The sequence below is a fragment of the Macaca thibetana genome, chromosome 1, assembly GCF_024542745.1.
Source record: "Macaca thibetana thibetana isolate TM-01 chromosome 1, ASM2454274v1, whole genome shotgun sequence".
In the NCBI taxonomy this organism is placed as follows: domain Eukaryota; kingdom Metazoa; phylum Chordata; class Mammalia; order Primates; family Cercopithecidae; genus Macaca; species Macaca thibetana.
Genome location: NC_065578.1, coordinates 128,851,103 through 128,875,646, shown reverse-complemented (window position 1 = coordinate 128,875,646; position 24,544 = coordinate 128,851,103). Strand labels below are relative to the sequence as shown.

Below are 24,544 nucleotides of genomic sequence, written 5' to 3'. Positions count from 1 at the left end.
CAGGCTGGTCTTGAACCCCGACCTCAGGTGATCCACCTGCCTCGGCCTCCCAAAGTGTTGGGATTACAGGTGTGAGCCACTGCGCCCAGCCATGAAGTGTCCAATAAATACTAGATTGACATAAAGAACCCTCAGGTGTGCTATCTCATGGAATACCCTCAAATTCCTCTTTGGATCTTCCTATCACAGTTGTATTATTGGGATTCCATTTGGATCTCTCCCACTATAGGTAGCTCTTCAGTGGGACGGGCTAGGTAGGAGAGGCTGGGAGTAAGTCTGTCTGATCTAGGATGTCTTGCTTACCACCCAGGTAGGAGGTTATGTACTCGCAGCCTGCTGAAATCCGGGTGAAGGGAAGTAGTTTCTTTAAGAACTGGTATGGGCAGGCCCGAGTTGTCAAGGCTTCGGAGGTAAGGCCCTGGAGAGCGGGGAACGGGGTGGAGTTAGAGGCCAAGGCGGGCACCCAAGAGGCAGGCCCAGAAGAGTACTGCCAGGAAGAGTAGGGCGCCGAGGAGGAGATGGCGGCTGGAGCAGCATGGCCTGTGCTGCGCTCCAGAAACTCACCTGGGCTCTCCCTGGTCATTTGCAACCGCAGCCCACGCATCGTGCTGCCTGTGTGGCTCAACTGCTATGAAGAGCTGCTGCCCGGCAGGGACTTCTGCATCCACAATTTCCGAAGCCACCCATGGCTCTTCAGAGATGCAAGGACACATGATAAACTTATGGTTGACCAAACTGAATTGTTTACGCCATGTTCCAATGTTGATGGACAGCCTGTTTTTGCCAACATCACACTGCCAGCGTATACCCTGAAAGAGCGATGCCCCCAGGTTTTCCGAAGCCTAGTTAAGCCTGAGAATTACATGAGACTGGACATTGTCAGATCACTCTGTGACGATCTGGAAGACCAGCCAAATGTACTTGAAAGACCTGGAGCGGCTGACGCAGGAGCACAGTGAAAATCTGTGGATGGCTGGGCATGGTGGCTCACTCCTGTAATCCCAGCACTTTGGGAGACCGCAGCAGGCAGATCACTTGAGGTCAGGAGTTTGAGACCAGTCTGGCCAACATAGTGAAACCTGTCTCTACTTTAAAAATACAAAAATTAGCTGGGCGTGGTGGCACGTGTCTGTAATCCCAGCTACTTGGGAGGTTGAGGCAGGAGAATTGCTTGAACCCGGGAGGTGGAGGTTGCAGTTAGCTGAGATTGTCACTGCACTCCAGCCTGGGCAACAGATTGAGACTCCATCTCAAAATAAATAAATAAATAAAAAGAGAGAGAGAGAGAGAGAGAGAAAAAAAAGAAAATTAATGGATGGAAGAGGAGACTGGAGATTTTTTTTTTCTTTTTTTTTCTTTTTTTTTTGAGACGGAGTCTCACGCTGTTGCCCAGGCTGGAGTGCAGTGGCGCGATCTCGGCTCACTGCAAGCTCCGCCTCCCGGGTTCCCGCCATTCTCCTGCCTCAGCCTCCTGAGTAGCTGGGACTACAGGCGCCTGCCACCGCGCCCGGCTAATTTTTTTGTATTTTTAGTAGAGACGGGGTTTCACTGTGGTCTCGATCTCCTGACCTTGTGATCCGCCCGCCTCGGCCTCCCAAAGTGCTGGGATTACAGGCTTGAGCCACCGCGCCCGGCCTTTTTTCTTTTTTTTGAGACGGAGACTCGCTCTGTCGCGATCTCCACTCACTGCAAACTCCACCGCCTCCCGGGTTAACGCCATTCTCCTGCCTCAGCCTCCAGGGTAGCTGGGACTACAGGCGCCCGCCACCACGCCCGGCTAATTTTTTTTAAATTTATTTTTTGTATTTTTAGTAGAGATGGGGTTTCACCATGTTAGCCAGGATGGTCTCTATCTCCTGACCTCGTGATCCACCCGCCTCGGCCTCCCAAAGTGCTGGGATTACAGACATGAGCCACCGTGCCCGGCCTGAAGTTTTTTTTTTTTTTTTTTTTTTTTTTTTTTGAGACAAGAGTCTCACTCTGTCACCCAGACTGGAGTGCAATGGCGCAATCTCGGTTCACTGCAACCTCCACCTCCCGGGTTCAAGCGATTCTCCTGCCTCAGCCTCCCGAGTAGCTGGGATTACAGGCGCCGCCTTTCCTGGCTAATTGTGTGTGTTCAGTTCGATAGCAGTCTGGACAACATGGTGAAACCCCATCTCTACTAAAAATACAAAAATTAGCCAGGCATGGTGGCGCATGCCTGTAGTCCCAGATACTTGGGAGGCTGAGGCAGGAGAATGGCATGAACCCGGGAGGCGGAGGTTGCAGTGAGCTGTGATCACACCACTGCACTCTAGCCTGGGCGACAGAGCGAGACTCCGTCTTAAAAAAAAAAAAAAAAAAATTAGCTGGGCATGGTGGCGTGTGCCTGTAATCCCAGCTACTCGGGAAGCTGAGGCAGGGGAATCACTTGAACCCGAGAGGCAGAGGTTGCAGTGGGCAGGGATCTTGCCACTGCATTCCAGCCTGGGAGACAGGTGGGACTCCGTCTCAAAAAAAAAAAAAAAAAAAAAATCCCCCCAGTAGAGAAAAATTTGGAAGACACAGAAAAGTAAAAAAGAAGAAAAAAATCACTATAGATAGACTACTTAAATACAACCACTATCACCATTTTGAGCTATTACCTTTATCCTTTTTTTCCCACATAGTTGAGATCTTACTTTTTATATAGTTTTGTATCCTACTTTTTCATTTAATTTTAATTTTATAACAAATATTTTTCTATGTTATAAGCTCTTCACAAACATTAGTCTTTTTTTTTTTTTAAACAGAGTCTCGCTCTGTCACCCAGGCTGGAGTGCAGTGGCACGATCTTGGCTCACTGCAAGCTCCGCCTCCCAGGTTCACCCCATTCTCCTGCCTCAGCCTCCCAAGTAGCTGGGACTACAGGCAACCGCCACCGGGCCCGGCTAATTTTTTTTGCGTTTTTAGTAGAGACAGGGTTTCACCGTGTTAGCCAGGATGGTCTCCATCTCCTGACCTCGTGATCCACCTGCCTCAGCCTCCCAAAGTGCTGCAATTAAAGGCGTGAGCCACCGTGTCTGGCCAAACATTAGTCTTTTTTTTGCAATTAATGTTTGGGGTATTTTTTGGCATCTTTAGTTCCTTATCCTAACCTTTGCGTACAAGTCCTATGTTCTAAAATCAGAGTGATGGCTGGTGTGGTGGCTCACCCCTATAATCCCAGTACTTTGGGAGGCCCATGTGAGAGGATCACTGGAGCCCAGGAGTTCAAGACCAGCCTGGGCAACATAGTGTGACCCTGTGTCTAAAAAAAAAAAAAAAAAAAAATTTAAATTAGCCAGGCATGGTGGCATGTGCCTGAAGTCCCAGCTACTTAGGAGACTAAGGCAGAAGGATCACGTGAGCTCAAGAGTTTGAGGCTGCAGTAAGTCGTGATTGTGCCACTGCACTCCAGCCTTGGTGACAGAGCAAGATGCTGTCTCAAAATAAATAAGTAAAATAAAATCAGAGTGAAGTGAAGAAAACAAACACTTCACAGTTTTCTACAACCCTTTTAAATTTCACCGAATTTTAGGTCTTTCCTTTCTTTCTTTCTTTCTTTTTTTTTTTGAGACGGAGTCTTGCTCTGTCGCCCAGGCTGGAGTGCAGTGGCCGGATCTCAGCTCACTGCAAGCTCCGCCTCCCGGGTTCCTGCCATTCTCCTGCCTCAGCCCCCCAAGTAGCTGGGACTACAGGCACCCGCCACCACGCCCGGCTAATTTTTTGTATTTTTAATAGAGACGGGTTTCACTGTGTTTGCCAGGATGGTCTCGATCTCTCTCTCTCTCTCTCTCTCGACAGAGTTTTGCCTCTCGTTGCCCAGGCTGGAGTGCAATGTCCTGATCTCAGCTCACTGCAACCTCTGCCTCCTAGGTTCAAGCGATTCTCCTGCCTCAGCCTCCCAAGTAGCTGGGATTACAAGCGCCTGCCACCACGCCTGGCTAATTCTTGTATTTTTAGTAGAGACGTGGTTTCACCATGTTGGTCAGGCTGGTCTTGAACTCCTGACCTTAAGTGATCCACTTGCCTCGGCCTCCCAAAGTGCTGGGATTACAGGTGTGAGCCACTGCGCCCGGCCTTTTCTTTCAATATTTAACAAGTAAGTTGGCTTTTTTGGAAGTATGTTGTTATTTAGTGACACATCTCTAAATATTTACAATTTTTGTTGAAATGTTAGGCAGGGAAGAAGAACCACACTGTTCCACAGGGAAGAACCCCAAGGAGTTTCATAGTTCACAGAGAAGAGGAACCGCAGGATTTCATGTGCTAGAGTAGAAAGCAGCTGTATGAGTTCCATAATGGGACAGGGTCGGGGACTTAAGGCAATGTGCTGGTCCTGCAGTAGTTCCCTGTTGGGTTTATTTTCTTTAACCTGTCTTTGTGTCAAAATGAGATTTCACGTTCCTCTTAAAACATGCCGTTTGAATACTGTATTTTTGGCATTGTCCAAGGAAGACTGAAAACTTGTAGCATGAATAATGTATTTTTTCACTTAAAATCTTGTGACTGTATTAAATTGTATTACTTGTAAGAGACTGTGACGTTTCCTGTTTTAAGATAGAATACAAAGTTGTTCTTTAATACATTAAATGGTGCTGAGGAAAGGAAATTAAAAAAAAAAGCAAAAACTGGTTTGGTGGCTCCGCCCTTGAAAGGGATCAGCTGAACCTGAGTCATGTGACCCTCCGGCACCTCTTCCGTCGGCTGAATTGCGGCCGTATGCGCGGCTCTGTGGAGCGCAGCTGGGGTTGGGGGCACTCTGCCCCCAGCCCCCTGCTCCTTTTGACTCTGTTTCTGTTTGCAGCCCCATTTGGCCTGCTGGGGGAGACGACCCGCCAGGTGAGGGCCCTGGGGCTACAGCGATAGAAGTTTCAGGAAATGCTACCCTTGCAGGGTGGCTGGAACCAGGCATCCAGGGGCTAGGGGTGGAGGGCAGCTGCCAAGAGGAGGGTTCTTCAACCTGGAGGGTGTGGGAGATGGTCATGGGTCATGGGACGGGATTGTGGAGTAGGGTGAATGTGAGGGTGAAGTCTGAACCCCGACTCAGCCCTGGGTCCAGGCAAGTGTTGAATGTTTTCTTCTTCCCAGCCCTGTGCCCTGACCTGCCCACCAGGGTCAGGGGAGTCCTGGCTGTACCCTCTACCCTACCCCTTTTTGGATATCCTGTACCCACTGCCCCTTACCCCAGGGTTCCCTCAGCTCCCGCACACATTCCTCTTGTCTAGTCCCCAAGATCCCATCTTTTCTCCAGCACTTTCCAAACTCCCCTCCCCTCAAACTTCTCTTTTGCCCGTGTCTCTCCTTGATCCTGTTCCCTCAACCCTCCACTACTCCATGTTCCAGGTGTCTCTGGAGGTCATCCCTAACTGGCTGGGTCCCGTGCAGAACCTGCTTCATATCCGGGCAGTGGGCACCAATTCCACACTGCACTATATATGGAGCAGCTTGGGGCCTCTGGCAGTGGTGCTGGTAGCCACCAACACCCCCCACAGCACCCTGAGCGTCAACTGGAGCCGCCTGCTATCCCCTGAGCCCGATGGGGGCCTGATGGTGCTCCCCAAGGACAGCATTCAGTTTTCTTCTGCCATTGTTTTTACCAGGGTGAGGAGGTTGGGAGAGAACCAAGGAGAAGAGTGCAGAGGAGAGAGTTCATCCCAATTAGAGGGTGGAACTAAAGACTGGGGGTGGTGAAATAGACTCAGATATGAAAGCCTTGGTAGGGGGTGAGTGGGAGGTGTGGTCTCGGGAGAAAAACAGAGGCAAGCCCAGTTCCACCCCACCCCCACCCTCCAGCTGCTTGAGTTTGACAGCACCAACGTGTCTGATACGGCAGCAAAGCCTCCAGGAACACCATATCCTCCATACTCCTTGGCTGATTTCTCTTGGAACAACATCACTGATTCATTGGATCCTGCCACCCTGAGTGCCACATTTCAAGGCCACCCCATGAACGACCCTACCAGGACTTTTGCCAATGGCAGCCTGGCCTTCAGGGTAAGGGGTGGGAAATTGGAAAGACTCAAAAAGGCTGATTTGAGAGGGTGGGATTTAATGATGGAGGTGGCCCTTAAGAACAGGCATCCAGCTATTTCCCACACCTCCCATGCTTCTTCCTTCCTAGGTCCAGGCCTTTTCCAGGTCCAGCCGACCAGCCCAACCCCCTCGCCTCCTGCACACAGCAGACACCTGTCAGCTAGAGGTGGCCCTGGTTGGAGCCTCTCCCCGAGGAAACCGTTCCCTGTTTGGGCTGGAGGTAGCCACACTGGGCCAGGGCTCTGACTGCCCGTCAGTGCAGGAGCAGCACTCCATCGACGATGAATACGCACCTGCCGTCTTCCAGGTCAGGCTTCCTGGAGAGAGGCAGAGGGGTGAGGAATATAGGTGGGACGCCATTGGGACCTAAAACTCATTCAACCATTTGCCATTTAGCAACACTTACTTTGGGTCGTTTAAGTGCTAGGCACTGTGCTAATGAATCTGACCCAGTCCCTGCCCTCAGTGGAGACAGACAGGCAGTGCAGTATGACTTACACTCTGGCAGGTGGAGATCTGCAAGGGGCCTGGGGGCCAAGAGGAGGGCTGAGTCCAGACTTGCAGGCTTGGAAAACAACTCAGTCCTCACCCAGTCGAACTCTCCATTTTTACAGAGGAGGGACTGAGGCCCTGCCTAGGACTCAGGACTCCTGTTGCTAGTCACAGATGAAGGCTGGGAGAGGCAGGGAAAAGAGGGTTGGGCACAGGTTGGTCCTCTTTACCCTCCCTTGTTTGCCTTTCTTCCCAGTTGGACCAGCTGCTGTGGGGCTCCCTCCCATCAGGCTTCGCACAGTGGCGACCAGTGGCTTACTCCCAGAAGCCGGGGGGCCGAGAATCAGCCCTGCCCTGCCAAGCTTCCCCTCTTCATCCTGCCTTGGCATACCCTCTTCCCCAGTCACCCATTGTCCGAGCCTTCTTTGGGTCCCAGAATAACTTCTGTGCCTTCAATGTGACGTTCGGGGCTTCTACAGGCCCTGGCTACTGGGACCAACACTACCTCAGCTGGTGAGAGCCAGGGCTTGGGCTGCGGGCTTGGGGAGTTGAAGTGGACCAAGGCTGAGTCTCCCAGCCTTTCCTCCTAAGCCCGCTTACCTCTCTCTCTCTGCTTGCTCTAGGTCGATGCTCCTGGGTGTGGGCTTCCCTCCAGTGGATGGCTTGTCCCCACTAGTCCTGGGCATCATGGCGGTGGCCCTGGGTGCCCCAGGGCTCATGCTGCTAGTGGGAGGCTTGGTTTTGCTACTGTACCACAAGAAGTACTCAGAGTACCAGTCCATAAATTAAGGCCCGCTCTCTGGAGGGAAGGACATTACTGGACCTGTCTTGTTGTGCCTCAAAACTCTGGAGGTTGGAGTATCAAGTTCCAGTCGGCCCCTTCACTCCCCCGTCTTGCTTTTCTGTGGAACCTCAGAGGCCAGCCTCAATTTCCTGGAGACCCCCAGGTGGGGCTTCCTTCATACCTTGCGGGGGGAACTTTGGAGGGGATGGAGGACAGGGCTATTGATAAGGTCCCCTTGGTGTTGCCTTCTTGCATCTCCACACATTTCCCTTGGATGGGACTTGCAGGCCTAAATGAGAGGCATTCTGACTGGTTGGCTGCCCTGGAAGGCAAGAAAATAGATATTTTTTTTTTCACAGGGCTCCAGTTTATTGATGTGTGAGTGTCGTTGGGCTGGTCTTGGGCTGGTTCCAGGGAATGGAAGGGCTAAGAGATGGGCTTGGAAGGCAAGTTTCTGTTTGAGGCTCCATTTCCTTGCTGTGGAACCAAGGAACCTGCCAGCTCCACTCCACCAGGTAGAGTTAGGAGGTTTCTATTGTCATCTGAATGAAACAGGGAAGGGACACTCAAGACTGGGGGACAAACAGGAAGAAAAAGCCAGCAAAGACTGGTAGTAATTTATTGTTACACACACACACTCATACTAGGTTAACATCAGCCACCGCACCATCCAGGCACTCCCCAGCCACCACGTGTGAGCGTGCGCGTACACACACACACACACACACACACAGACACACACACACCCTCTTGGGAGGCAGATTTCCCTGTCTGCTCCCCTCTTCCCGTGGGAGAGGCATGGCTTCTGGGCAGTTTAAAGGTGGGAAGTTACAGGGGCCTAAATAGGTAGAAGAGCAGCAGCTCTGGACTGGCCAGCTGTAAATAGTCTTAACTCAGGCTAAGGGGCCCTAAGGCCAGTCATGGAGGGTCCTGAATCCAGATCCCCAGGAAGGTTTTCACCAAACATCACAGTCCCATTTGATGTGATGCCCAGCCTCTATCCTTAAGGCATTTCCAGCGTCCTTGATGCACTGTGCTTAGACAAATGGCACAGAAGTGGTCAGGGCCTTGGCTGTGGCTCTGCCTCCTGCCTCATGGGAAGCCGGGGAGTGGACCAGAGTCCAGCATTAGGGAGCCCTTGTGGTAGTGGTGGCAGGCTGCTCAGGAAGGAGCTGTGCCTCTCCCCTGGTCCTGGCCCCATGCCCTCAGCATCCGTAAGAAACATGGCTGTCCACCTTTTTCCCTGCAAGAAAACTAAGTCCATCCCTTATGACTGTCCCGGGCACCAAAGGTGAAGGGCAGCCCGGGCAAGGGGAGAACTCTGATTGATTGGAGTCCCTGTTGGGGTAGTAGCAGGGTTCCACCCACCGCGGTCCTAGGCCTGGGGGCGAAGTCCAGGCCTGGCCACAAGGTTCAAAGATATGTCAGACCCACGCTGCTACCCGCTACTCCGAGTGGGAGGGCGGAGCGGCTCAGCCCCAGGGGCGGGGCCTGTAGTCGGAGGCCGACCGGGCGTGGTCCGGGTAGTCCAGGCGGCTCTCCGTGGCAGTGAGCATGCGCTCCGGCTCCACCACGAACATGTAGTAGAGGTTCCACATCAGCATTGACAGCAGCGGCAGAAACGTCAGGCCATAGCCGAAGCCGCGGAAGGAGCGGCCCACGGCGAAGGTCAGCCAGTAGATCAGACTGGGGGGGCAAGAAAAGGGTCAGGCTACTCTCAAGGGAAGCGCTTCAGCTTGGCAATAGGCTGACAGTGGGGGGAGTAGATAGGGAGGCAGATGCAGTTGGTGGGTATGGCTGGTGCTTCCAAATACAGCCAAAGTTTATGCATTTAAAATGTATTAGGCACAGCGCTAATTACTATAAGTGATTGATTTTGACTTCCCCACATCTTTATGAAGTCGAGTATATTATTCCTTTCCCTCTTTTATTTACTTTTCGATTTATTTTTATTTTTTTAGAGACATGGTCTTGCTATGTGTTGCCAGTCTGGGCTCAAACTTCTGGCCTTGAGTGATTCTCTCACCTCAGACTCCTGAGTAGCTGGGACTACAGATGCGAGCCACCACACCTGGCTGTACAAACTTTAAAATGTTTGAGCAAATTCAATCAGTATAGTAAAATATTTTCCTCCCTTTACCGATTCCTACCCTATTCTCCCCCACCCCCACCCCAGGCATCAGTATTATGGTTTCTTGTGCACTAAGTGATTTTTTAAATTATTATTATTATTTTGAGACGGAGTCTCGCTCTGTCACCCAGGCTGGAGTGCAGTGGCATGATCTCAGCTCACTGTAAGCTCTGCCTCCCGGCTTCAAGCGATTCTCCTGCCTCAGCCTCCCGAGTAGCTGGGACTACAGGTGCCCGCCACCATGCCTTGATAATTTTTTGTATTTTTAGTAGAGACGGGGTTTCACCCAAGATGGTCTCAATCTCCTGACCTGATCATCTGCCCTCCTTGGCCTCCCAAAGTGCTGGGATCACAGGAGTGAGCCACCACGCCTAGCCTTTTTTTTTTTTTTAGAGATGGGGTCTTACTCTGTCAGCCAGGCTGGAGTGCAGTGGCAGCCTCCAACTCCTGGGCTCAAGCAGTCCTTCCACCACAGCCTCCCAAGTAGCAGGGACTACAGGTGTGTGCTGCCATGCCCAGCTGATTTTTTAAATTATTTTTGTACAGATGAGGGTCTCAAACTCCTGGCTTCAAGCAATTCTCCTGCCTTGGCCTCCCAAAGTGCTGAGATTACAGGTGTGAGCCACCATGTCCAGCAGATTTTTTCTTTTATTTATTTTTTCTTAAAGACCAGTGTGCTTTTCTTGGAGAAAGAAGAAGAAGAAGGAAGAAGAAGAAAGAAAGAAAGAAAGAAGGAGGAAGAAAGGGGAAGAAGAGCCAGTGTGATAGTACATTGAGTGATTTTTTAAAAAGTGCATATATGAGCAAAAAGCTATTTTTCCCTTTTTTGAAGTATGGCAGCATACTATATAGACTGTTCTCTGCATGTTTATTTTTTTCCCCATTTAATATATCCTGGAGGCCGGGCGCGGTGGCTCAAGCCTGTAATCCCAGCACTTTGGGAGGCCGAGACGGGCGGATCACGAGGCCAGGAGATCGAGACCATCCTGGCTAACACGGTGAAACCCCGTCTCTATTAAGAAATACAAAAAAACTAGCCGGGCGAGGTGGTGGGCGCCTGTAGTCCCAGCTACTCGGGAGGCTGAGGCCGGAGAATGGTGTAAACCCGGGAGGCGGAGCTTGCAGTGAGCTGAGATCCGGCCACTGCACTCCAGCCTGGGTGACAGAGCGAGACTCCGTCTCAAAAAAAAAAAAAAAAAAAAAATATATATATATATATATATATATATATCCTGGAGATCATTTTATATCAATATAAAAATGGTTTTCCCATTCTTTTATAGCTGCAGTGTGTTCCACTGTATTTATCCTTTTGCAGATGAAGAAACTAAGATTTCAAATGGGTTAAGTAAGACTCATCCAAGATCACACATCTGGGAAATAGAAAAGTCATGATTTGAACCCAAGCCTGTTCATTACCTCCTCTTCTGCCAATTTGAGGGGCAGACGTAAAGAGGAGAGCAAAGAAGCCACCTCCAGGAGGGCTTGAAGCCCAGAGGATGGGTCAGCCACAAATTTCGTGGAAGATTTGTTCAATACACACCCCTCAATGGAGGGAGGGAAGAGCAACTTCCTCTTACATAATTCATGTGCCTCTGTTCTTTTTCACCTGTGAAAGGGAGGGAAGAATAACTGCTGCTTCTCTTCTGCACTAGGAAGCAGCACAGCATAATGAACCCTTACCAAATACCAGATTTTTTTGTTGTTGTTCTTGTTGTTTTTTTTGAGATGGAGTCTCACTGTCTCCCAGGCTGAAGTGCAGTGGCCCGATCTCGGCTCACTGCAAGCTCCACCTCCTGGGTTCACGCCATTCTCCTGCCTCAGCCTCCCGAGTAGCTGGGACTACAGGCGCCCACCACCACTAATTTTTTGTATTTTTAGTAGAGATGGGGTTTCACCATGTTAGCCAGGATGGTCTCAATCTTCTGACCTGGTGATCCGCCCACCTCGGCCTCCCAAAGTGCTGGGATTACAGGCGCCCACCACCACACCCAGCTAATTCTGTATTTTTATTAGAGACGGGGTTTTACCATGTTAGCCAGGATGGTCTCAATCTCCTGACCTCATGATCCACCCGCCCTGGCCTCCCAAAGTGCTGGGATTACAGGCGTGAGCCACTGCGCCCAGCCCCAAGTACCAAATTGTTTTAAGTACTCTACATGAGTTAACTCATTTAATCCCCATAACAACCTCATTTTACAGATGATGAAACTGAGGCACAAACTGCTTAATGAACTTGTCCATGGTAAAGAAGGACCCTGGATAAAAGAGGGAAGGGACCTGGATTCTAGTGCTGACACTATTGCTGACGACCTGAGCAACTCTTCTCCCCTAATCTGTTGTGATTTCCCCTTTGTAAAATGGGAAGCCTGAACCAGACAATCACTGAGTCTTCCTTTAGCTCCCTGATTACTTTTACTGCTTAAGCCAACTTCTATCTGAGACCAGTATTCCCCAAGAGTTTGAGATGGGAGGCTGAGTTACATGAGCAGGAACATATTTATTTCGGGAAAACCTACTGGGAGAAAATGCAAGGCTGCATGATGGTCAGGAGGCTGGTGGGACAACTGACTGTTGGACCACAATCAGAAGTGACGGGAAGATTAATTTTAGCTCAACAGGAATAATATTTTATTTTAGCAAGCTACCTGGAATCCTGTATCAAAAGTAACAAGAGCAGGCCAGGCGTGGTGGCTCACACCTATAATCCCAGCACTTTGGGTGGCCGAGGCGGGTGGATTATCTGAGGTCAGGAGTTCAAGACCAGCCTGGCCAACATGGTGAAACCCTGTCTCTACTAAAAATACAAAAAAATTTACCTGGGCATGGTGGCTCACACCTGTAATCTCAGCTACTCAGGGGGCAGACGCAGGAAAATTGCTTGGGCCCAGGATACAGAGGTTGTAGTGAGCCGAGATGGCGCCACTGCACTCCAGCCTGGGTAACAGAATAAGACACCGTCTCAAAAAAAAAAAAAAAAAAGTAACAAGAGCATATGTATTAGGGAAAATGGAAGAAAACACCTGCATTTGGGTTAAGAAATTCAAAGGTGCCTTCTAGGTTAAGGTTAATAGTAGTTCATGTGAAAATACCCCTAAGGATTTTAGGTGATGGTAAAAAGTCTGAATGAAAGGAGAGTAAGGGCCAGGCGCGGTGGCTCACACCTGTAATCCCAACACTTTGGGAGCCCAAGGCGGGCAGATCATCTGAGGTCAGGAGTTCAAGACCAGCCTGGCCAACATGGTGAAACCCTGTCTCTACTAAAAATACAAAACATTAGTTGGGCCTGGTGGTGGGTGCTTGAACCCAGGAGGTGGAGATTGCAGTGAGCTGAGATCATGCCATTGTATTCTCCAGCCTGGGCAACAAGAGTGAAACGTTGTCTCAAAAAAAAAAAAAAAAGAGAAGAGTAAGAAGGCTGCGACGAGAGCTCACATGTCCTTGGTTTGTATGAAGAAAAGGACGGTACCTTCTACCGGGGCCCTCTCGTCATTGACAAACAGGAAGAGGACAGTACCCTCAACCAGGCCGCCCAACTGTGACAGGCAGAAGTTTCTTCCCAGGACAGTGAAGAAACCGGGCCATTTTGCAAAGCAGATACTAGGGGGACAGAGTGTTAGAGTGGGGGGATTGAGAGGTTGTATCAAATATCTAAATTTGTCCTAGGCAATTCTGGAGGTCAGAATCTGGGCAGAAATGTTTAGCGCAGTATGAAGAACTGTCTAACAATTAGTACCTTTAAAAATGGAAAAAGGCCGGGCACGGTGGCTCAAGCCTGTAATCCCAGCACTTTGGGAGGCCGAGACGGGCGGATCACGAGGTCAGGAGATCGAGACCATCCTGGCTAACACGGTGAAACCCCGTCTCTACTAAAAAAATACAAAAAAAAAACTAGCCGGGCGAGGTGGCGGGCGCCTGTAGTCCCAGCTACTCGGGAGGCTGAGGCAGGAGAATGGCGTGAACCCGGGAGGCGGAGCTTGCAGTGAGCTGAGATCCGGCCACTGCACTCCAGCCTGGGCGACAGAGCGAGACTCCGTCTCAAAAAAAAAAAAAAAAAAAAAAAAAAAAAAGGAAAAAGACTGGTTTATATGAAGAATTGAGTAATCAGCACACTGGGAAGTTGAGGCAGGAGGATTGCTTGAGGCCAGGAGTTTGCGACCAGCCTGGGCAACATAGTGAGACCTCATCTCTATTTTTTATTTTATTTTAATTAATTATTTATTTGTTTGAGCCAGAGTCTCGCTCTGTCACCCAGGCTGGAGGGCAATGGCGCGATTTCGGCTCACTGCAACCTCCGCCTCCCAGGTTCAAGCGATTCTCCTTCCTCGGCCTCCTGAATAGCTGGGATTACAGATGCCCACCACCACACCTGGCTAATTTTTTGTATTTTTAGTAGAGCTGGGGTTTCACCTTGTTGGCCAAGGTGGTCTCGAGCTCCTGACCTTGTGATCCACCCGCCTCAGCCTCCCAAAGTGCTGGGATTACAGGCGTGAGCCACTGCACCCGGCTATTTGTTTTTTTGAGATGAAGTCTAGCTCTGTTGTCCAGGCTGGAGTGCAGTGGCACGATCTTGTCTCACTGCAATCTCCGCCTCCTGGGCTCAAGCAATTCTCCTGCCTCAGCCTCCTGAGTAGCTGGGACTACAGGTGTGCACCATCATGCTCAGCTAATTTTTGTATTTTTAGTAGAGACAGAGTTTCACCATGTTGGCCAGGCTGGTCTCAAACTCCTGACCTCAAGTGATCTGCCACCTCGGCCTCTTAAAGTGCTGAGATTACAGGCATGAGCCACTGCACCCAGCCTTCTCTCTATTTTGAAAAAATATATCTATTTTTAAGTTGTACATTTGGTCATAGGGGGTGTTCAGCTAGAGACCAAAACAGCTACCTGACCAGATTGCCACAGGAGTGGCTGCAATGGGTGCATGGATCTAGATGACACCTGAAAGCCTTTTTGTTTGACATGGTTATATGTATCTCTGAAATCAGCTTCCATCTGCTGACCAGCTGAAGTAAGGTACAAGAGAGAAGGTGGACTTATCTCCCCAGGGCACACATTTGGGCCAGGGTAGAATCCGGAAAGCTCCTGACCCTGATTCTCCAGACATTCAGATGCCTGGGTTCTCTAGCACCATTCCCTCTCCCATGCCCACCCCCTGCCCCAACTTACCGGGAGATGGCAAAGAGACCAGTGAGCAGAGGGAGCAGTTTGAGGGTGTCCTGGGGCAGGTAAGTGGAAAGCACGGCCAGGTTGAAGAAGTAGAGGATAAAGAGCTGGATCGACTGGGCCACATATCGCCGGTGGATCTCCACCTCCCGCCGTGGCTCCCCAAAGGGCCGAAGGGCAGAAAAGCATAACAGGCTCAGCCCGTACACCAGGATCCCTGGGTGGAGTTGGGAAACACAGGGTAGGGTCAGAACAGGCAGGGTAAGGGCGCAAGAGGCAGTAAGCTGGGGGCAGTTTCACTGTGGGCAGTGCATAGCCTCTACACAGTGGGGTGGAAGTGGTCCTGGGAGGATATGGGCATGCAGACTGGCAGGGGGTGGGAGACCCTGAGGGGCCCAGGCCAAGTGAAGGGAAACCCTCCTCCTCCCCATGGCAGGCAGGCCCTGCCCTCCTCAAGTCCACTTCCCAATCTCCCCTTTCTTCTCACAGGCTCACCCAGCACAATGGGGAAGGTGGCAAAGACCCCGCAGCGGAGTGTGTAGATCAGGCGGGAAGTCATGGTGGGCAGCCGTGGGACATCAAACGGCAGGAAGGCATATGCCCCATATAGTAGGCAGGGGAAGAGGATGAGTGCAGCTCCCACGGAGGCCACAGCCCTTAGCCACTCACGGTCTCCACAGCTCCCGCAGCCCCCACAGGAATGGCCAGGCGGCCTCACCACCGTCTCAGCCCACTTGCGCTCAGTGGGGTCGGGCTGGGTGGCCCGGGGGGGCATGAAGGTTCGGCACTCGCCCTCGCCTGCCTCACAGCGCATGATAAGGTCTTCTTGGGGCCGCCGCTCAATGCACTGTAGGTCAATAGGCACGAAGGCACGGGCCGCTTTCTCAGGCAGCAGGTTGGCATCGTCTTCGGGCAGCTCCTCTAGCTTGGTAAGTGGCTCTGACTCAGGGGGCTCTGGTTCAATGTCCCGCCAGCCAGGGGGATCCGGGAACGGAGCACTGGGCTGAGGGCCGGTCCCCCAGGGCAAGGTGGCAGCCTCGCTTACTGTGCTGTCTAGACCATCCTCAGCCCCCTCTATGGCTGTGGGAGACCCAGCTGAAGACCCCACTCTGACGGACTCAGCTCCTGGGGATTCGGCCCCACCTTCCCCTTCTGGCTGCCGGCCATTGGGAACCAAGGCCTGGGGTGAGCTCTTCTCTGGGGAATCCGACCTCTTCACTTCCAGCAGGGCCAGGGTCTCCTGTTCTGTCATCCTGGGGCCTCAGTTCTGGGATCTACAATGTCAAGTCATCCTGCAGGGAGCAGAGGAAAGCTCTGTCAGAAACCCCTGTCTTCTAGTTGTTAGGACAGGTTGACAGAACTCATACTCCCCAGGGCAACTGGTTTCATGGGCTTTGGCCCCTTCTGGAGCCTTAGGGAGAAACTGGTACAGAGGAAGACGTTGAAACAGAGGGAGGAGGGAAGGAAGTGAGCAGCCGAAATGGAGGCACCCTTTCGACATCAAATGCCATCCAACAGGAGAGGGTGAGTCAAGGGGCACAGGCCCTGGCAGCTGTGGCCTCAGTCAGCCTCCACCCACGCCTTCTATGACCCTCCACCAAAACCCCTGGAGTCATGGCCACCCTAATGCAGGAACAGGAGGCAGAAGAGGTGTCTAGAACTTTGCCAAGTTTCTTTCCTACCGAGGATCTTGCTGTATGTAGACAGAGAAGCTTCCCCTCCACTGTCCCATCTCCCCTTCTCCCTGCATATCCCTGCTTGGAACCCTCCTGCATTCCAGGTGAGACCAGTGATTTGCCAACTAATCTGTCCCAAAAAGCTGGCAGTTGCAGGCACCCTCTTCCTTCATTGGTACTTGGTCAGTTCCCAAACTCCTCACTAGCCCACCTCATCCATCTCTGCAGGGCCTGGATCTGTTATTCCGGCATTTAGGTCTGATCATGACTGTTTTGTATGCCTTCTCTCCTGTCTTTCTCCCCTCCCTGCTGCCCTTCATCTCATTGCTTCTGGATGGGACTGATTCCCTTCCTTCATCTCAAGGGCCCTCCAAACCTTGTAGTTTGGACCCAGGACATCCTCTTACTTTCCATATGGAGTGGAGGGTCCCCAGCGTCCATCCGTCTGTCCGTCTGTCCGGGAAGGAGCTGCCCAGCTACCTGCTGGCTCTGCAAGTATTTCTCTCTGTCTCCCTCCCTTTACCTGTGTCTCAAAACCTGTCTGACCAGAGCAGGTGGGGCCCAGATTAAAGGGGCAGGCCCCGCCCTGCTGAATCTGCCGACAAAAAAAGCATTAGAGGAGGATGTCGTCATTCTTTCCGAAAGTTGGGATGCAGCTGGGCAAAGAGGTAAGTTGACATTCTAGGCAACTGGAATGTGTAGGAGCTCCCAGCTCAGGAAAGCAGAGGGAGAAAAGTGGATTTGTGCACCAAAGGGTGCTCGGAGTAGGCTGGGATACCCAGAGATGGAATTTGTACACTTATTCATTCAGTAAATATTTACTGGTCACCATTATTAGCTAGGAACTATTCTAGGCAGACACAGAGGAGAACAAGATGACAGTCAAGGTCTCTGCCCTTGAGAAGCTTATGTTCTATTGGGGTAACAGATAATGAAGAAGCCTAGCAACTAAATCAATTAGACAATTTTTATAGGAAAGACCTCTTTGGTAAGGTAATATTTGAGCTGAAACCTGATGGGAAATCAGGAGTATGAGTGTTACAGGCAGAGGAACAGCAAGTGAAAGACCAATGGATGGGAAAGACTTAGGCTGTTTCAGGAACAGAAAGAAGATGGGTGGCTGAAGCCAAGAGCATAGCGGTAGAAGGGCAATTTATGTTCTCATTACAATTCGTACACAGGCAAAAAACAAAACAAAACACAAAAAACAAAACAAACAAAAAAACCCCTTGCTTTTAAACTTAGGTTTAAGCTAAAACAAGACAAAGCAGTCACGCTCCTAGCTGTGAGCCCACCTGCCCTGATATCCAATGTGAGGATCAGGAGATAGAAACGTGAGGGACTAGCTTCTCATTCCTATGAGTCCTTATCCCTAAAGTCATTTGAGCTTTGTGAGGGCAGGGATAGTGTCTAGCTTGCTCACCTCTCTGTGTCTAGAATCCTGCACTGTGGCTGGAAGACAGCAGTTCAATAAATGTTACTGGGTGGTAAGAGATATGCAAGCTGGAAATCTTTGGGAGGGGAGCTGAAGGGCCAAGACGCTTGTACAAGTCATTTCTTCCAGGGCTTTACTCCTATGTGATGCTCGGCCCTTTCCAAGGAAACTTCCACATGCACTTTTTGTTTGTTTAAATTATGGGGGAAAAGGGAAAGCTGGAGTCACTCTAACCAGTAATCTGAAAGAGGCTTAGTTCAAACGGGGAGGCGGGAAAGGGGCAGAAGGATGGACCAAATGACCACTGTGGGACAAAGCAGTCACCCTCCTAGCTGTAAGCTCACCTGCCCTGATCCAGTTAAGCTTTGGCCGCCTCAGTGGGTACACTGTCAGTTCTCTGATAGCTTTGCCAATAAAGTTTTTCGCAAGGGTTTGGAGAAGCCGGAAAGAGGCCATGCTGCCCAGAGTTAGTTCTGGCAACTTCCCGGGAGGGAAAACGAGTTTCGCGAGATTTGGTAGCAGCAGGCCACTGGTCCGCAACTGTGCGGCTGCCATCGCGAGATTTGCCAGGCGGAGGAGGAGCTGTCGCGGGCAGCCGCCTCACAGCGATGGCGGCCGAGCAGGGCCGGCGGCGGCGGCGGCTGCGGCTACGGCCGGAGACGGCAGTGGTGGTGGTAGTGGTGGGTGGCGGGGGCCTGTGACCGGGAGCTGCCCCCGGACCCGGGCACCATGAGCCAAGGCCCCCCCACAGGGGAGAGCAGTGAGCCCGAAGCAAAAGTCCTCCACACTAAGCGGCTTTACCGGTGAGAGGGGCCAGGGCGTGAGAGCAGCCGCCAAGGGAAGTGGGGAGACGGCGAGGGGCGGGGCCTCCCGGGCGGGCGGGGCCCGTGTGTCGGGGTAAGGTGCGGGCGAGGAAGGAGGGTGCAATTTTGGAGGCGGGGCAGGGTCCCGTAGTAACTCAGGATGGAACTGAAAGGAGGAATTGGGTGGGTGGGAGGTTTGGAGGGAAGCACGTGGAGGAATCCCCTCTGCAGTGAGCTTGCTTGGGGCGGGCACTAAGCTTTGTGGAGTTCGGGTAATAGGGTGAGAATTGAAGGCTGGAAGGGTTGGGTAGGTGAAGGTGGGGTCATAGGTGTAGAAAAACCCGGAAGGGAACGATGCTTGGAATCCTGTGGGATTTACAAGGAAGAGTCTTGGACTAAAGTCCGTAGAGCTAGGCTTAGGTCCATCCTTTGCCACTCTCTCACGATGTGACCTTGGGCCTCAGTTTCTTTATCCTTAAAAATAAAGATTTGAATTGGATGTGCTCTAAATTAGAGTCCCATACAGCTCTAATTTTGAGGAGTCTGAATGAGAAAGTCTTGGCCTGGAAGGGCCACGAACGACTTTGTGTACAGAGCGTTCTTGGGATCTGGGAGGCAATTCCGGGCACCTGGGGACTCCTGAGTCCTGCCTTCCTCCCAGCCTCATGACTGTAGTCTCTTGCCAGGCAACTTCCGTTCCTGGTTTTTGACTTCCATAATGCCACCCACGCTTCACAAGTCACATCTTCAGCCCTTCAGCCCTCTGTTAGGAACAGGCCCGAATGAGCTCTTCCCATCGAAGGTGGAGGATTTGTTGTGTAGGTCAGCTAGAACATGGGCTCCATAACTGGGTCAAAATAGGACGAAGCATGGAAACTGAGTTTTGTGCTTTCTGCTACAGAGTAGAGTTTGGGGTTTTCATTTAGCTTGGGCTTTATAGAACACGGATGCTTGCATGAGAAGACGACCCTCAGAGCCTTGGCCCCGTTTTGGCAGTGAAAGAGTCAAGAGGGCATGTTGTCTTTTCCTCTGAGTAGGCATCCTGCCTTCTCTGGCTTTGTAAGCCAGAGGCAGAGGGGACTATAGGCTACTCCAAAAATAGAAGTGATTCAATCTAGCGGCCCCTGGGCTCCCACTATGAGCTGCCCCAAGCAGTCCCCAGGCGGGTGAGGAGTTGGCTAGGGGCGGCACGTGTGCCTCATCATGCTGCCGAGTGTCAGTGCTGCCAGTCAGACAGCGCGTGGGCAGTGTCTGCAGTATTCCTTGTCTCTAGCTTTTAGGGATGGCTCTGGTCATCCTTCCAGTTGTCGTTAAATGTAGTTCTTTCTTAAACCACTACATTCACAGGACTAACCTAAGCTGATGTGTTTGCCTATGTGGCTTACCTATGTGCACATGGGTGTAATTGTGTTGTTGACTTTGAGCAGGGTAGAAATTTGAAGCAGCCAATCACTGTTTTTATAATTTATTATAGCTGGGTGATATGTGGAAGGAACTAGGAGGAAAGTCTGATTTCTCTGCTCAAGATAAATGTGTTGCTAGACTGGACTTGTCACTCTGAGCATCAGAAATTTGGGGAACTCCCACACGTAGCTGTTTACGGATATGAAATTCTGAAATATTTTAAGTCAGAAGAAAGGGCAGCAGGAGAAAGGAGCCTGGAAGCACCAGTTAATTAGGCCAATTCATTAGTTCTTTGTTTTTAAAAACATTTTTGTTTTTGCTAGGCCCGGGAGTGAATGAAACACACGACTAGATTTTGTAGTTTTTGTCCTAAGAGAGATTATAGTTTAGTGGAGGAGCTTATGATCTGACGGAAAATGAGAAAAAAGTGGTGAGCCCTCTCATATTTAAGCATCTGCAATTAGAACTTCCCAGAGTGGTGGTGATTTACCTTCTTTTGGATTAATGATATAAAGAGAGCTATGGAGCTTTTCTATAAAAATATACACTCACATTAGCTCTTTCCATGGCACCAAAGATAAAAGCCCTGCCCTGGGAACTGAGCTGGTATAAAGTAAATCACTAGTGCTGCGCCTGGCATCAAGGGCCAGGTTGGCCAAAAGGGCTTGGCATGCATCTCTAGGCTGTCCAGTTTGAAGAAACATGATTGTTTGTGAGAAGGTATTGATTACCATCCCACCCGCTCCGCTGGGTGCTGGCGGTCACTTCACCCTGTGCAGGGCAGCTTAGTAGTATGCCTCCTGAGCCACCACCACCACAGGGTGCCAACTGTTGTGGCCCACTTTCCCCAGCCTGGGAGCACCTCTTGGTTTGTTTGGAAATCTTCACTGTGTTTTTGTTGCTTTTGTGTCCACAGTTGTGCCTGATTCACATGTTCTTATAGCTCCTGCCTGATGTCTTCTGGGTTTTACCCTTCCAGATACAAGACCTACCTCTGGGATTTCTTGGCCATCCATTGTAGAGTTTCTGTGACTTTTTCTTTGCTGTGATGACAGACTCCCTCTTAGTGCCTGGAGTCTCCCCCTCAGCCTTAGGACAAGAAGGATGGAGACTAACACTTGGAGTGATTACTATATATACCAGGCACTGTTATGGGTGCTCTGTGTATTAGCTAATTTAATCCTCACAAAATAGGTAATAATATTTCCATTTTATGGTTGGGTGAAGGAACCCAACCATAAGGAAGTTAGATATTTTGCCCAAGACCACATAGCTGGTAAGAAGTAGAGGTAATATTTGAATCTAGGCGGTCTGGTTTCATGCCTCCACTCTTAACCACTATGTTCAACAAATAATTCCTTCAGCAGAATCCAGGCTTACCCGAATCCTACTTACGGCTAAGTAGTCTAGGAGCTCCCTCTACTTGCCCATCATACCCTACAATTCCATGGTAGAATTTTATACTAGAAATGCCTTTCCTTTATGTCAGGGATAATAAGGCCTTATATAATAATTTATTCATTCTACTATTATTGAATGTTTACCATATACTAGAGCTATATAAAAATTATGATTTCATTTAATCCTCAAAACAGTTCTCTGAAGTAGCTATTATTATCTTCATTTTTATTGATGTGGTAACTAAGGCTTTAAAAGGGTAGGTAATTTGCCCAAAGGCACAGAGTAAGACACAACCAGGGTTCAAACCCTAGATTTTCTGCCTGGCATCACAGCCTGTGCTCTTTCCATTGGGAGAGTCTGCCTTACCGTATCACAGTTTCTCTAGTTTGACACTGTTGACATTTTGGGTAGGGTAATGCTTTATTGTGGTGGGCTGTCCTGTGCATTACAGGAGATTTAACAGCACCCTCTAAATGCCAATGGCAACCCTCTTTCCCCCGAGTTGTGATGACTCTAAATGTTTCCACCATTGCCAAATGTCCCCTGGTGGGCTGCGGGTGGGGAGGGGCAGGGGTTACTGTAACAAGATGGAGACTGTGTTCATCTTGTTTTGTACAGAGCTCAGCCTGCAGCCTTCTCCTTTTTTCCTCGCCACTGATTCTGTAGCTTCTCCTCTAGAATCAGTGTCCCAGCGTCATCCTACGTGGACCATGCATATGGCTCAGGGGATATTTGCCTGTATTTCCCTGCAGGGCTGTGGTGGAGGCTGTGCATCGACTTGACCTCATCCTTTGCAACAAAACTGCTTACCAAGAAGTATTCAAACCAGAAAACATTAGCCTGAGGAACAAGTAAGCTAGAGACTCTAAACCACAGATCCTTACTGTTTCCCTGCCTATCTCTACCAGAAATCTTCTCAGATATATAAGCACAAGCTCTGTTTTGCCTCCTTACCTCATGGTTCCTTTATGGTCTCTGTAATCTCTGGCCTTCCTAAGAGAGGAGATAGGATCCCTCACTCCATCTGCAGGTTTTACATCTAATAGACTGGTGCCCTAAGGTAGCACAGTCTCTACATCTAAAACGTAGAGTAAAATAAAACAAAAAGAATGGCATTCGAGGCCGGGCACAGTGTCTCACATTTATAACCCCAGCACCTTGGGAGACCAAGGCAGGAGGATCACTTGAGCCCAGGAGTTTGAGACCAGACCTGGCAATATAACAAGACCCTGTCGGCCGGGCGCGGTGGCTCACACGTGTAATCCCAGCACTTTGGGAGGCCGAGATGGGCGGATCACGAGGTCAGGAGATCGAGACCATCCTGGCTAACATGGCGAAACTCCATCTCTACTAAAATACAAAAAAAAATTAGCCGGGCGTGGTGGGTGGGTACCTGTAGTCCCAGGTACTCGAGAGGCTGAGGCAGGAGAATGGTATGAACTCCGTCTCAAAAAAAAAAAAAACAAGACCCTGTCTCCACAAAAAACTTAAATTAGCTGAGTGGCCGGGCACGGTGGCTCATGCTTGTAATCCCAGCACTTTGAGAGGCCAAGGCGGGCAGATCACGAGGTCAGGAGATCGAGACCATCCTGGCTAACACGGTGAAACCCCGTCTCTACTAAAAATACGAAAAATTAGGCCGGGCGCGGTGGCTCAAGCCTGTAATCCCAGCACTTTGGGAGGCCGAGACGGGCGGATCACGAGGCCAGGAGATCGAGAGACGATCCCGGCTAACACGGTGAAACCCCGTCTCTACTAAAAAATACAAAAAAACTAGCCGGGCGAGGTGGCGGGCGCCTGTAGTCCCAGCTACTCGGGAGGCTGAGGCAGGAGAACGGCGTAAACCCGGGAGGCGGAGCTTGCAGTGAGCTGAGATCCGGCCACTGCACTCCAGCCTGGGTGACAGAGCAAGACTCCGTCTCAAAAAAAAAAAAAGAAAAAAAAGAAAAATTAGCCGGGCGTGGTGGCGGGCATCTGTAGTCCCAGCTACTGGGGAGGCGAGGCAGGAGAATGGTGTGAACCCGGGAGGCGGAGCTTGCAGTGAGCCCAGATTGCACTACTGCACTCCAGCCTGGGTGACAGAGCAAGACTCCGTCTCAAAAAAAAAAAAAAAAAAAATTAGCTGAGTATGGTGCCGCACACCTGTAATCCTGCACACCTGTATTTAGGCTGAGGTGGGAGGATCATTTGAGCCCAGAGGTTCAAGTTTACAGTGAACTATGATCCCGCCACTGCCACACAGTGAGACCCTGTCTCAAAAAAAACCAAAAAAACAAAAAATTTGAGTCAAGGGAGTTGGCCATACTGCATAATGAAGGGGAAAAAAGAGGCGATAAAAAGGCAGAGAAAAAGGGAGCAAAGTGTGCAAAGGGAAAAAATGAGGTTTATTAGAATGTTTAATGCTTCGTGCTTCTGTCTTCTGGGACTCCTACTGCCTTCCTAGGCTGCTATTGTGCTGGGTCATATTGACCCTGCATGTCTCTTGGAAAGCACAGAGATTTGTTGGTGGGGGTGTTGGCACATGACTTCTTGCCCTTAGTTCTTGTGTCTCCGCTCCAAGGGATGGGCTGTCTCTCTCATGCTCCCCTACACCCTTCCAGGCTGCGTGAGCTCTGCGTCAAGCTTATGTTCCTGCACCCAGTGGACTATGGGAGAAAAGCTGAGGAGCTGCTGTGGAGAAAGGTATACTATGAAGTTATCCAGCTTATCAAGACTAACAAAAAGGTAAGGGGAGGTCCTTGTCTAAAGAGGGAAAGCCAAGGAAGGAAGAGACAGCTAGGAAAGTGGGCCCAGAACAGGTTTGGAGGTAGGGGAGCCAAGAAAAGATGACAGAAAGAGGCTGGGCGTGATGGCTCATGCCTGTAATCCCAGCACTTTGGGAGGCTGAGGTGGGCGGATCTTCTGAGGTTGGGAATTCGAGACTAGCCTGACCAACATGGAGAAACCCTGTCTGTACTAAAAATATAAAATTAGCCGGGCTTGGTGGTGCATGCCTGTAATCCCAGCTACTCGGGAGGCTGAGGCAGGAGAATCACTTGAATCCAGGAGGCAGAGGTTGCAGTGAGCTGAGATTGTGCCATTGTACTCCAGCCTGGGCAACAAGAACGAAACTCCATCTCAGAAAAAAAAAAAAAAAAAAAAAAAAAAGACAGCAGAAAGGAAGGAGAGAGAGAGTCAGATATAATTAGGATTGAAGAAGGAGGGGAGCGTGGT

At 50.4% G+C, this 24,544-nt stretch overlaps 4 protein-coding genes across 6 annotated transcripts in view; 3 read left to right on the top strand and 1 right to left on the bottom strand.

Annotated features, from left to right (window-relative positions):
- Nucleotides 1-320: 320 nt before the first annotated feature.
- Nucleotides 321-2,655, top strand: VHLL (VHL like). The gene is given in 3 exon segments (XM_050788168.1): nucleotides 321-920; nucleotides 922-965; nucleotides 2,652-2,655. Coding segments are annotated over 3 exon segments (648 nt in total).
- Nucleotides 2,656-4,687: 2,032 nt separating this feature from the next.
- GLMP (glycosylated lysosomal membrane protein) lies at nucleotides 4,688-7,676 on the top strand. 2 transcript variants are annotated; one of them, XM_050754720.1, is made up of 6 exons: nucleotides 4,688-4,845; nucleotides 5,350-5,607; nucleotides 5,800-6,000; nucleotides 6,128-6,346; nucleotides 6,788-7,044; nucleotides 7,155-7,676. In XM_050754720.1, the coding sequence occupies exons 1-6, from the start codon at nucleotides 4,726-4,728 to the stop codon at nucleotides 7,318-7,320; spliced, it is 1,221 nt and encodes a 406-aa protein (XP_050610677.1). In that variant the 5' UTR covers nucleotides 4,688-4,725; the 3' UTR covers nucleotides 7,321-7,676. The 2 variants fall into 2 exon arrangements, with proteins under 2 accessions (XP_050610677.1, XP_050610682.1); XM_050754725.1 differs by lacking the exon at nucleotides 5,350-5,607.
- On the bottom strand, nucleotides 7,622-18,271 carry TMEM79 (transmembrane protein 79). 2 transcript variants are annotated; one of them, XM_050754884.1, is made up of 5 exons: nucleotides 18,068-18,271; nucleotides 16,696-16,829; nucleotides 15,108-15,904; nucleotides 14,616-14,829; nucleotides 7,622-9,001 (listed from the first exon to the last, which is right to left on the bottom strand). In XM_050754884.1, exons 3-5 carry the CDS (start codon nucleotides 15,862-15,864, stop codon nucleotides 8,788-8,790), a joined length of 1,185 nt encoding a protein of 394 aa, XP_050610841.1. In that variant the 5' UTR covers nucleotides 15,865-15,904; nucleotides 16,696-16,829; nucleotides 18,068-18,271; the 3' UTR covers nucleotides 7,622-8,787. The 2 variants fall into 2 exon arrangements, with proteins under 2 accessions (XP_050610841.1, XP_050610850.1); XM_050754893.1 differs by lacking the exon at nucleotides 16,696-16,829.
- Nucleotides 18,243-24,544, top strand: part of SMG5 (SMG5 nonsense mediated mRNA decay factor) — a 35,822-nt gene continuing 29,520 nt past the window's right edge. The window contains exons 1-3 of the mRNA XM_050752881.1: nucleotides 18,243-18,526; nucleotides 22,084-22,182; nucleotides 23,932-24,055. Coding sequence (XP_050608838.1) covers nucleotides 18,453-18,526; nucleotides 22,084-22,182; nucleotides 23,932-24,055 — 297 coding nt within the window. The 5' untranslated portion in view covers nucleotides 18,243-18,452. The remainder of the gene's footprint in view (nucleotides 18,527-22,083; nucleotides 22,183-23,931; nucleotides 24,056-24,544) is intronic.

Excerpts from the sequence above, each read along its gene's own strand:
- GLMP (XM_050754720.1), top strand. The coding sequence starts at position 4,726 with ATGCGCGGCTCTGTGGAGCGCAGCTGGGGTTGGGGGCACTCTGCCCCC. Across the intron at positions 4,846-5,349 it reads TGGGGGAGACGACCCGCCAG|GTGTCTCTGGAGGTCATCCC; the intron begins GTGAGGGCCCTG and ends TCCATGTTCCAG. Across the intron at positions 7,045-7,154 it reads GACCAACACTACCTCAGCTG|GTCGATGCTCCTGGGTGTGG; the intron begins GTGAGAGCCAGG and ends TGCTTGCTCTAG.
- TMEM79 (XM_050754884.1), bottom strand. The coding sequence starts at position 15,864 with ATGACAGAACAGGAGACCCTGGCCCTGCTGGAAGTGAAGAGGTCGGAT. Across the intron at positions 14,830-15,107 it reads CACCTTCCCCATTGTGCTGG|GGATCCTGGTGTACGGGCTG; the intron begins GTGAGCCTGTGA and ends AACTCCACCCAG. Across the intron at positions 9,002-14,615 it reads GGTCTCTTTGCCATCTCCCG|TCTGATCTACTGGCTGACCT; the intron begins GTAAGTTGGGGC and ends TTGCCCCCCCAG.